Source organism: Apis cerana, linkage group LG16 (assembly GCF_029169275.1).
Source record: "Apis cerana isolate GH-2021 linkage group LG16, AcerK_1.0, whole genome shotgun sequence".
Lineage (NCBI taxonomy): Eukaryota > Metazoa > Arthropoda > Insecta > Hymenoptera > Apidae > Apis > Apis cerana.
In genome coordinates, this window is record NC_083867.1 from 5,331,048 (window position 1) to 5,342,834 (window position 11,787).

Consider the following 11,787-nt stretch of genomic DNA (forward strand, 5'->3'; position numbering starts at 1 on the left):
ATAAACATAAACATTAAATATATATTTGTTATAGCAAATATTGAAAGAGTTTTTTTAAAAAACTTTTAATAAATTTTCGTATTCAGAATGTAATTATGGTCATAAGAAAAATTGAATCATAGAAAAATATTTTAGTATAGATGATAGTTATTTATTATTGAAAATTATAATTGACGAAAAAAATTCAAAAATATACATTTTTTAAAAATAAACAAAATTTTAAAACACTTTATGCAATGTTAAAGTAATATTAAGTAATTTTATGAATTTTATGAATAAAAATATTTCCAAATTATTAATAATCTCGAACCAATGTCATGAATTATTTTTTTAGCATTTATAATTGAATATACAATATATTTGTTAAATTGAATAATAATATTAATAAACAATCATTCTTTATTCAATAAAATAAAAAAAAAAAAAGAAAAAAAAAGATACAAAGTCTCATAAATATTTTTTGTGAATCAAGAAAATCTAAATTGATATTCATTACAAATTACCTTTTTAAAATTTTGCTTTCCATTTTTTTTCATTATTAAGAAAAGTAAATTGATTAAATCAGTCTATAATTTAAAATATGCGTAGTCATTATAAGATTTATGCAAATAATAATATATTAATTATATTTATATAATTTTTATCACTTTAAATAAGATAAATCTCAAGTTACAATGATTACTATAATTATTTTTATATTGTTATATAAAAAATTAAGTATTTAATAATAAATTATACATTTCTATCATTATTTATAAAAATAATTGGCACTATCCATTATCGTAATTGAAATTTTCAATAATAAGATATTTTACATAAAATCAAGCAGGCCAAATAAGTACGACAATGTTAATTATTGGATATAGTAGAGAAGTATTTACAAGAAATTCATGTAAATATCATTCATGAGACAAAAAAAATTAAAAAATTTCAAAAAATAATATATTCTTAAAGATTATAAGAGTGGAATCAATTTTTTATAGATGCAAAATCTAATTATAAACATAAAATATAATATAAATAAATAATCAGCGGAATAAAATAATCGTTACATAATTATAGAAAAAAGTAAAATTAAAATAAATTTTTTGAAAATCTATTAATTTAAAATAAAAATTTTCTTATTCCGCTGATTATTGTTTTTAGTTGAGGAAAGCAAAATCTATATAAAAAGCATTTGCTAATTTTTGACATAATAAATTGTTAGTATAATTATAAATTTAAAGAAGCATAATAGTTTGAATAGATAATTTCGCATATATTATATACTATAAAATGAGAATATTATTATAAATGTTTAGAAATATTGCTTAATATTTTTGTTTATTACTAATAATAATTATTAAAAGATAATTATATATTTATTATTAAATTAAACTTGATAAACTTAAAAAATGAATAATCGAAGCATTATTAATTAATTCATTTAATATTAATATTTAATATTTTGCTATCTTATAACTTTAAAACATATTCATGTTTTGCCTAATTCGTAAAATAATCTATATATATTTAATTGATTATCATTATATTGCGAAAATGAGCTAAATTAATAATAAGTAATAATAATAGATAGTGATAAGTAATAATTCATGTGTATATTTCGTTTGAAAAAAAAGGAATAAATAAATACTGCATTTTCTAGTTTTTCTCTTAAAAAACAAAGTAGGAAATATTTTTAATTCATATTATGAATTGTATTAGATACATTCTTTAAGATTAAAGATTTTTATATAGATACTTATATCTAGCACATATTTGCTAAAAATAAAAATAATTGATACAAATTATAACATTAAATAACTGATTTATGATGTCTATTTATAATATACAATAGTATAAAGTAATCAATCAAAATATTTATTTATTTCAACTTGTATAAATGTTTTCGAAAACTTTAAAATATGTATATAAAAAATATTATATAAATTTTTCATGGAAAATAATTAATATAAACTTAATTTTGCTTAAAAAAATAAGCAGTATGTAAAAATATTTTGATAATTTTAATAAAATTTTAATTTATAATACAGTCTTATTTGGAAGTTGAAACAGAAAAATATATGGAAAAAAAATATAAAAATTTATATCATTGAATGCAATATTTAATTATTCCTATTATTAATTCTTAACAATAATATAATAATTCTTAAAAAGAATTTCAATTCTAAATAACAATCCTTTTTTTTATATTCAATACAGTAAAATTCGTTTGTCTACAGCTTTTCGACATATTGGACATTCTGACATCCGATCTCCACACATTTGACATGTTCCGTGACCGCATAAAAATATCATATTTTTTAAACGATCTAAGCAAACTGGACACATAGTCTGTAAGAAAACAAAGAGAGAAAAAAAGAATATTTATTAATCAAATTTTTAAGAAAATTAAAAAAAAGAAAACTAAAATTTCAATATAATTTATAAATTTCAATGATAATATTATAAAAATTGTAAAATATAGTTAGTAAAAAAGTTATAGTAATATATGAAAAAGTATAAATAATATATTTATAAATATAATACAACATAAAATAAATAATATACATATTAAAAACGTATTAAAAATAATCATTTTTAATACGTACCTGTTCTTTAATATCTTGAAGTTGCTGTTGAAGTTTCTGTATATCGTTATGAGATGTATCTCGACTACCATTGTTCATTAAAATAGTTTCCCCACCCCCAGTATTTTGTTGTGGTAATTCTTCTTCTTGATCGTTCTTTACTTCTGTTATCGTTACCCCTAAATAAAATAATTTTATAATGTATAAAAGAATTATATTTTATGTTATTTTATAGTCAAAATATAATAGTATATTATATTTTACCTGAAGCATTAGAATTTTTAACGTAAGTAACGTCTCCTCCTCCACCACAACACATCGATAGTGGTACCATGTGTTGAATTTGAGTTCTGCATTGAACGCATTTCTTCATCAGGGTTGCGCAACTTTCGCAAGCGCACATATGTCCACATGGACGAAATAGCATGCTAGCCTTTCGATCAGAACAAACGACACATTCCTCAATCTGTAAATGGTTTATATTTAAAATTTATATTTTATTCAATTTATATTTAATATTTTGTTAAATTAAAATATAACATTTTGTTTTTCTTTAAATTTATTAATTCGATTTATTTGCAATTTATTTTTTATTTTATCAGATTCGAATTAAGATTTGTATTCTGTGATAAAAAACATTTGATGAGAAAAAAAATATTACTTTATATAGAAACATTTTTTTATCTACAAAATAAGAAACATAATATATAAATAATATGAATAAAATTGATTTAATTTGTTAATATATATTATTAATATATTTTGATACATTATTATTATTTTATTATAAAATATATTATAGAATATTTTACCTTCGTCCTCGAAAGAACATTCTCTCTGCATATTAGACATTTTTTCACTCTTGGCGCACAAATATTACAACAAGTTACATGACCGCAGGGACTGAAAAGCATTTCACGTTTTCCATCGGAGCAGACCAAACATTCGTCGATTGTAGCTGATGGGGCTGCCGTTTCGATATCATGCCTGAAACTGTAATTATACATATGTCAACTAAACGAAAATAAAAGTTTCTTAAAGTATATTAGAAGTGGAAATAAAATTTATTAGAAATCGTGCGAAAGCTAAAATGATACATATTTAATTTTGCAAGTCATTATTTCTCAATTATTTTCTCACCAAATAATATTTTTCATGCATGATCATGATAGATAGATAGTATACTTAATTAGTATACTAACGATTCTTTATCCTTGTGACAAGTAGTTAAAGTTTTGCAAAGATTTGGATCCGGACATAGATCGAGAGGAGTTTGTCCTTTCTTATTTTTTAATTTCAAATCGGCCCCATGAGCAGCTAGGAAACAAGCGATGAACGAGCTACTCTTCTTATCCTGTCCTTGTGCGCCTAGACCCATCAAGAGACGTCCTACGTCCTGGACATCCTGCAGCTGTCGCAGCTGCGACAAAGTATGGTATCTCAAGGCTTCGTGAAGAGGCGTGTCTCCATCCTTGTCTGCCACGTTCAAATTAGCGCCCGCGCGTACCAGAAGCTAAAACAGAATTTAAAAATTTTGATTAATTAATCAACCACCGAAATTAACCTATCGGTTTAAAAATATTTTAAATATGTATAAATCGATTTCCATAATTGTCCAATTCTGATTTTGATTTGATTTCTCATTTCTTCGATCGATATATCGATATTATATCAATATATCTTTTGTAAATATTTTTGAAAAAAATTAAAAAAGCGAGAGAATTTATAATTACCGATAAAAATATTTGTGATTGAAAAAAATATCAGACCTACTATAATAATAAGAATCATGTTATTAATTTATACTTTTCTTTAACTTTTCTATTAATTCTCCGATAATGATTTGTTGAATTATTTTTTATCTACAATGAAATAAAAAAAGAATCATTTAAAAAAAAATATATTTCAATTTTTCGAAGATATTGAGATTAATAGATACTCGAAACGTGTTTTTGAAAGAAATTGGAACAACGGAAAAGTTCACCAGATCGTTTTGTGCAAAGCATATATCGAATCAGAGAAGCGAGGAATTCTCTTTTCCCAGGTGGTGAAATAAACGTACACGAACGATTTGCGTGTGCTGTCGCTCGACAGCGAGATGCAACGCGGTCTGCAAATTGACGTTTTGCAAATCCAGGTCAGCTTTTCCAGCACGTGCCAGCTGTTCAGCAACTTCGACGTGATTGTTCAGAGCAGCCAGATGAAGGGCTGTGTAACCATCGTCCTTTTTCTCGTCAACTATCCATGGTCTCGGAAGTTTCGAGAGGAGTACCCGCATTGCGCTGCAATCACAAGATAAATATCACTTTTAACATGTAGTTGATATATAATTTTTTTCATTGTTTTTAATTCCTTGATGGAAATAAAGATACAAAAATGTAAGAAAAAGATTTTTAAATATTTTTTATAAAAATTATAAGTTTACGAAAAAATTGAAAATTTCTTTTAACCCTTTCTATTTTTGGTTCTGAAGATGATTATTTTTTAACGAACTTACATATTAATATAATAATTTGAAAAGAAAACATGAGAAAATTATTAGATACTTTCATCGACGAATCTTGTGACATTTTTTCACAAATATTTTACGAATTCACTGTAATTATTACTGCTTTTCTTCTTTTATTTTCCTATACTAAACCGTTGACAGAACATGCATTTCGTCCATTATAAAAGTTTAGGGGATCAGCGCCATCTCGCGTTTGGATCTTGGAAATTTCAATTTGTTACTAGTATAACAGAATGTGTAAAGAGGTATTCGTGACATTACGGAAGAACAGAAAAAATATTTCGATGAAAATTAATTAATTACTGATTTTTTATTAACAAATTCTTTACTTTTAAGTTGTATTATGTAGTTGAAAGTTCAAACAAGTTTCTTATATAAATTTTAACGTGAAATTTTTTTCAATTAATAATTTATTAACGATTATCACAGAGAGTATTTCAATCATGAATCTCTAATTTGTAATCTAGTAATAAATTTATTCATACTATATGAATAATATATGAATAAAAATTATGAATAAAAATTATACGTGAAAGTAGAAGAGGAAGCAACATTCAGATGCATACATTCATATTTATAAATAAATTTTATAATAATAAAAAATTAATAAAAAACACGTTGCATATCAATGTAAATTGGTCTGATTATGTGTCGAATTAATCGTTAATAAATAATTAATTGAAAAAATTTTCACGTTATAATTTATATAATTTGTATAATTATATAATATTATAAAATTTATATAATTTCACACGAAATTTACTTAAAGTTCTAACATGACGATATGAGCTAAAAAGTGCAAAAATATTGAGTAATGAATAATTGATAAATTTTCAATATGGCGTCTTCGATACATTAGAAAATATATCTAAGTCAGTCATTAATAAATAATTAATTAATGGAAAAGAATTTCATATTAAAATTGATATGAGAAAGTTGCTTGAAGATATAATTCTAAAATGCGAGCTTAAAAGTGTAGAAATTTTGATTAGAAAACGAATAATTAATGAATTTTCTATATGGTGTGTTAAAAATGGTGGGGAATATTCTCTATCCTTCTCGCACAATGTTGCTTACTTTGTCATTGAGTTCGAATGCCTCTTTGCATATTCTGTTATCCTAGTAACAAATCGGAGCTTCAGTGATCCAAACGCGAGATGACGCTGATTATAAAATTTTTTTAATTGTTGCCTAACTTACCGACAAAATTCAATATATATTTTTATATTTCTATATATTCCATTCCATATTTTTATAAATCGTACATATGTCTTGTTTTATATATTATCATATATTATCTCAATTCAAAATCATTTCTATTATACAATAGCGCAGATTTCATAAATTAAAATTAAAATTAATCAGAGAATCAACAATGATGGTATTATCCATCATTAAGAGTGATCACAAACAATACTTTCTTCTCGTTTCACAATAAAAATAATATTATTAAATTTTATTTTATCTTTTCCTCTAGGCAAGTGAAGAAAATTCAATTTTTCAAACGAGGAAGAGAATCAACTTAACGAGTATCGGAATATTTAGCCCAAAGCAAGAGCACATGCGATCAGGAAACGGTGATTTTCACTGGCAAATTCGAAACGGATTTGTTATCAAAGGATGGGCAATCAATTACATTGTTTGGCAAACGTTTGTAATTCAACGCCGCATTATTGCTTCGCATTAGTGTCGCAGCGTGCAGTTAACCGATGATAAATCGCGTGAAATCAAACAGATATGTATATTCGTCGTCTGCGGATTTTCCGCGATGGCGAATAGTTAGTTTGCGCGGGAATCGGGTGAAATCCTTTCGGTTTATGGCCACGGCATCATTAACAGACGCGGTTGTCGATTAACAAATCCTGTAAACTCTGGTTGGTAATGACGTTTGTAGATTATTTAGTAACAGATGTTTACGATAATATACATATATCCGTGCATATTCTATATCGATGCGTGGAAAATAAAGTCATATCGGTTGAAATATATTATTTGTTCAACGTTTATTGGATGTCAAAAAAAATATCAAGAAAAATATGTTACGCATCATTAAATTTTTTATTATTATTTCGATTAAATTTATTTCAATTGGATTATTCTCAGAAATAATATATTTTATGAGATTAATTTATTGTCGTGCAATTGCAGATAATAAAATCAACTCAAAAGATAAATGATAAATTTTAACTGATATATAGGTAGTGGAGAAGTTGCTCTGACCTTATATCACTTGGGAATTAACTAAAGATGGGATTCGACTTGTGCACGTGTTCTGAAAAGGAATCGTTTCTCAAGTGTTAAGAATTCTTAACCTGAACTGTTTTCTGAAATCGATCACATTTTATTATTTCTATATTTTTAACAAAATACAACATTATTATGCTTTTAATAATAAAATTAAAAAAATAATTGTTGATCGAGAGAGAATAATAATCGCTCAATTTATTTTCATTTTAATAAAATAAAAAAAAAAAAAATTAAAAGAGAGCATGCAAAATCTTCTCTATCTCAATAACAATTTCAAACTGTGACCACGCGATAATTATAAAGACTTCATTTCACCGGTATTATTCAAAGACGCAACCAACTATGGTTGCGCTGTTTGTAGACCCCATGGAGAGTCTTTCCCCGAGGCTACAGACAGAGAAGAGACGTGACAGCTGCCTTCTGACAGGACCTCCTCGAGGTACAAGCACCGCTGTGGCACGACAGCTATGCACATGTTTGTCCCACGAATGTATACATATACATACTTATGCATTTCCACTTGACACGTATGTTTTCGATAGACATGGACCTTTTATTTCTCGACTATTTCAAATATGTGGTTTTTTATGGGCTAATTTCCCAGACATATTATAGTAATTATTAGATTATCGAAGCTTCACAAATAATTTATATCTTTCAGAATTTGAGGTTAAAAATTAAGTACAATTCGATTCGATATAATATAAAAATTAAGCATCTAAAAATACAAGTAAAGTAAGTATTATTCTATAATTGAACTGTCATTAAAGACGATTTTCGTGAAGAGAAAATTAAATGATTTTAAAAACATAACTTATTTTAACACAACTTATAATACGTTAATGATATCGATTCATGAAAATGTAATTAAACAATTTACGATTTTGAACGCTTTCCTAGATCCCTTTTGAATATTTATACCCATAAAATCAACTAATTCGCGATCACGTGATTGCGGTTGCACAGAGCCTTAGAAGACCGGGCTTAATAAAAAAAATACGCCAGCGAAGCGGCATAAAAATTTTATAGCCTCCGATGGCGGTCTTCCAGGCGCGAGAGACGTAAAATGCGTAATGATGCCGAGGAATCGAATAGGAAGGAAGGAAAAAGGGCTGTTAGGCACGTGCAAATCGATTCTGCGGTAGAACGACAATTATACGATCCGATGTGAATAACAGACTGTTTCGATTAATCGTGCAAACACTCTCTATTTCTCTTTTCCTTTTTCCTTTTATTTATCGTTGCAACACATTTTTTATTCAACATAACACGTGATTGAATCACGCATATGGCAAAAGGTAAGTGATGTTATTATCGTGATTGATCTTTTCCAATTAATAGAAGTATGAATTAATTTTTGTAGGTTAAGCGTGAAGAATTTGAATTGAAGGTTAAGTTTGGATTAAATGTTTGTAAGGTTAAATTGATATAAGCAATTTTAAAGGGAAGAATTGCGAAATAGTGGACGTGAAACAGTGTAGATTGATCGATACGATGTTACATAATTATCTTTTAATGTTGGAAAATGAAGGTAGGAGCGTTTGAGTCGAAATTATGATAAATATGTGCATATGTTTTGTACGTGTACTCTTAATTTATCTGGGCATAAGAATATCGTGAAATTATTCAGAAAGCTGGAAATGAGATTAATCCTTGTCAACGTTGAGCAAAGATAAAAATGGATTCATGAATAATATTAAAAATCGTGATCTAAGTAATAATTTTTACTGTCGTGAAAATATTTTTAACCGTCGAATATAACAAGAATATAGAAATTGATAAATGATTCGTTACGCTTGCTACATTAATGGGCAGAATTTACAAAATAAATTGACTTCGATCGAGTATAATTACTCGAGCTCCGTAATTAGTAACACTCGTAACACATTGTACGCTTTATAGTGGTTATTAATCCGTCGATTCCACACACGTTTAATTTAATCACTTTTTATAACGAGGAAATTTATGACATTCGAAATTATGTATCACGCGTATCAAAGAAACCGTGCAATTATGTCACGATTTTAACCGCTTATAAACAGGTTATAAAAAAATAAAAAAAATTACAAGATTTAATTTGAATATTTTTTTTTAAAATTATGCACTTCTTATACATCTTTGACACATTGGAATTTCTCGTAAAAGTTTAAATTCTATTGTGTAAAAAAAAAAAAAACGAAAAAAGAACAAAATTTTTTGCGATACGAAAAAAATCCAATTTTTAATTCTTTATTTCATTTATTCACGTTTCTGTTCAGTCTCTTTGAAGTTGGATTTTATTCCAGGCGATCGATCGAGTTATTTTCATGCTTCACTTTCTTATTACGTTATTTAGAATCGAGCGACGGGGAAAATCTTCGGAGGAGGAAGTCTGCGAGGAAAGGAAATAACCGGCCGATATATACGGAACTTTCGAGATATTTCCGTAATTCGACTCGAAACTTTCGAATTCCAAACTAGCTTTCGATCGTCAGGGGACGATCTCATGATTCCAAGAGATTAAGAGAGCTCGGGAATAAAGTGCATCCAGCAAGATTCTTCGAGAGGGAGAAATTATAAGAAAAGTAATTGAATAAGAGGGGGGAGGAGAACGTTTCGCGATAACAGGATAAAGCGTCTATGCTTTTTCCGATATCTTAAACCTATAAATTTGAAATGTTCGATGAGGGGTAGGATTAACAAGAATTGAATTATTTTATTCATATGCTGCGCCATTATCGTAAATATATAATATATTTTTCCTATTAAGAAGTTTTATTTTAATTTGATAGAAACGTTTCGAGAAAAAGAAAAGGAACACGTGTTATTTAAATTATTTAAGAATAGACGGTATTTATCGAAAGGAAGTAAATAAATATTATTTTTCAATAAATTACACTCGAAAACGCATAAGATTATAAAATAAAAGAATCAATTTCCGTGTGTTCGAAGAGTTTGCGCTGGCAAACGCGGTTCAAAAATATTTTCCTCTCCAAAATAAATATTTTCTTGCCTATATATTCTTCGGGGTAACATTCAACTACGTTCCCAATAGAATCAAACCGCTGTTGGCGAAATATAGAACTATAACGGATTAAATAAATATCTCCAATATAGCGTCTTAAAATGAAACTTTTTATCACTTTTTACAAACACCTTTTACACGTATTTGTTTCATCGAAACATCGTACATCTATCTATACCATCGAGTACCAACAATTTTTATTCAATATCGAGTATCGATTCTTTTATTAATTTCATTATTGATTCAAAACGAGCGCTATAAAGTGCTAATCGATTATTAATTTCAATGTAAAGAACATCTTGACGTCTCAGTCAACAGGATATTATGCCAGAAAATTGCGTTAACCTCGTTAAAATTAAATCTTATTTTTCCATTTCATATTTTTGAATTCCGTTAAGATATACATTAAACGATTCTAAATTTTTATCCATTATATCGCGTCGTTCATAATTTAATTATTAACACGTGCGAGAAAAAATTTCCAATCAGAAACCGAAACACATTTTTTGGCAGAGCAGTAACATCTTCAACATAACCTCTTCGAAGCTTTATAGGAGATGGATTCTAGGTCGGGAATAAAAGGAGGCATGAGCCAATAGTTTGTGACGTTTAGTTGTTTATTAGCATTGATGATGCCATTTGCACGCTTTATTCGTAGAACAGTTTTATCCTTGAGCAGTGCAGGCATTTTGAGATTGGTCTAATCGTTCACTTGCGTAATATGCAATTTAACGCTGCGTTAATTGAAGAATAGGAAAAAAAAGAAAAAGAAAAAGAAAAAAAAATTCTCACAAACGAGAGTGTTAACAACGTCAGCATCGCGTCATCTTGCTTGTTGGTTACTGTTACCGATACTCGCATGACGTATGCATCCTCCACAGTGCGTGATGTGACGTGCTTAGGTATCGAGTATATCGCTATCATATGATGTCTCTGGTTATGTATACTGTTTCTGACACGCGATCACGTATATACAACACTCGAGATTTCAACGTTTGTTAAGTGTTTGATTTTAATTCTTAATCTTAATCTTTTCTACAGTTTTTATAATTTTAAATAATTAACATTTCGTGACGAGTAATTATTTGTAATTATTTGTAATTATACGATTAATCGAAGGAATTTCTTCTTAAATTAAATTTTGCGAGTTGAAAAAAGGAATTTTTTTAAAGAAAGATTTTGATAATTTTCGCGATTATAAATAGAAATTTCGTGTAAGAATAAATCTCTTATCAAAGTTTTGCGAATGGTTTTCGAATTTTTTTTTTTAAAAACAAATTGAAACGGGATTTATTATTTGTAACGAGATTTCTCATGCATCGAATTAGTCGCGATAAGCGGGTCGTAAGTGGCCACAACAATTCCAATTACGTAATTTAATTTTACAGTACGTAATTTAATTTTATATCCGACGTATAAATTACGAAATAAAATTAAATCTTCTCCTGTTAAAAATC

At 27.2% G+C, this 11,787-nt stretch overlaps 1 protein-coding gene and 1 long non-coding RNA gene across 4 annotated transcripts in view; one reads left to right on the forward strand and one right to left on the reverse strand.

The window, feature by feature from the left end:
* Positions 1-1,410: 1,410 nt before the first annotated feature.
* The window catches only part of LOC107993230 (E3 ubiquitin-protein ligase MIB1), a 468,131-nt gene continuing 457,754 nt past the window's right edge, over positions 1,411-11,787 (reverse strand). Inside the window, exons 10-15 of one of the 2 annotated variants that reach the window (XM_062086713.1) lie at positions 4,633-4,852; positions 3,773-4,083; positions 3,383-3,563; positions 2,835-3,036; positions 2,592-2,749; positions 1,411-2,334 (exon numbers count right to left, since the gene is read on the reverse strand). In XM_062086713.1, the coding sequence (XP_061942697.1) occupies positions 2,194-2,334; positions 2,592-2,749; positions 2,835-3,036; positions 3,383-3,563; positions 3,773-4,083; positions 4,633-4,852 (1,213 nt within the window). In that variant the 3' untranslated portion in view covers positions 1,411-2,193. Of the gene's footprint in view, positions 2,335-2,591; positions 2,750-2,834; positions 3,037-3,382; positions 3,564-3,710; positions 4,084-4,632; positions 4,853-11,787 lie in introns of those variants that run through there. The other variant, XM_062086714.1, reaches the window with a different exon arrangement.
* LOC133667515 (uncharacterized) lies at positions 8,227-11,785 on the forward strand. Of its 2 annotated transcripts, XR_009833204.1 has the most exons (3): positions 8,276-8,624; positions 8,690-8,857; positions 9,662-11,785. It is a non-coding gene; the product is annotated as an uncharacterized LOC133667515 (long non-coding RNA). The 2 variants fall into 2 exon arrangements; XR_009833205.1 differs by lacking the exon at positions 9,662-11,785 and having other exon boundaries at positions 8,227-8,624; positions 8,690-9,402.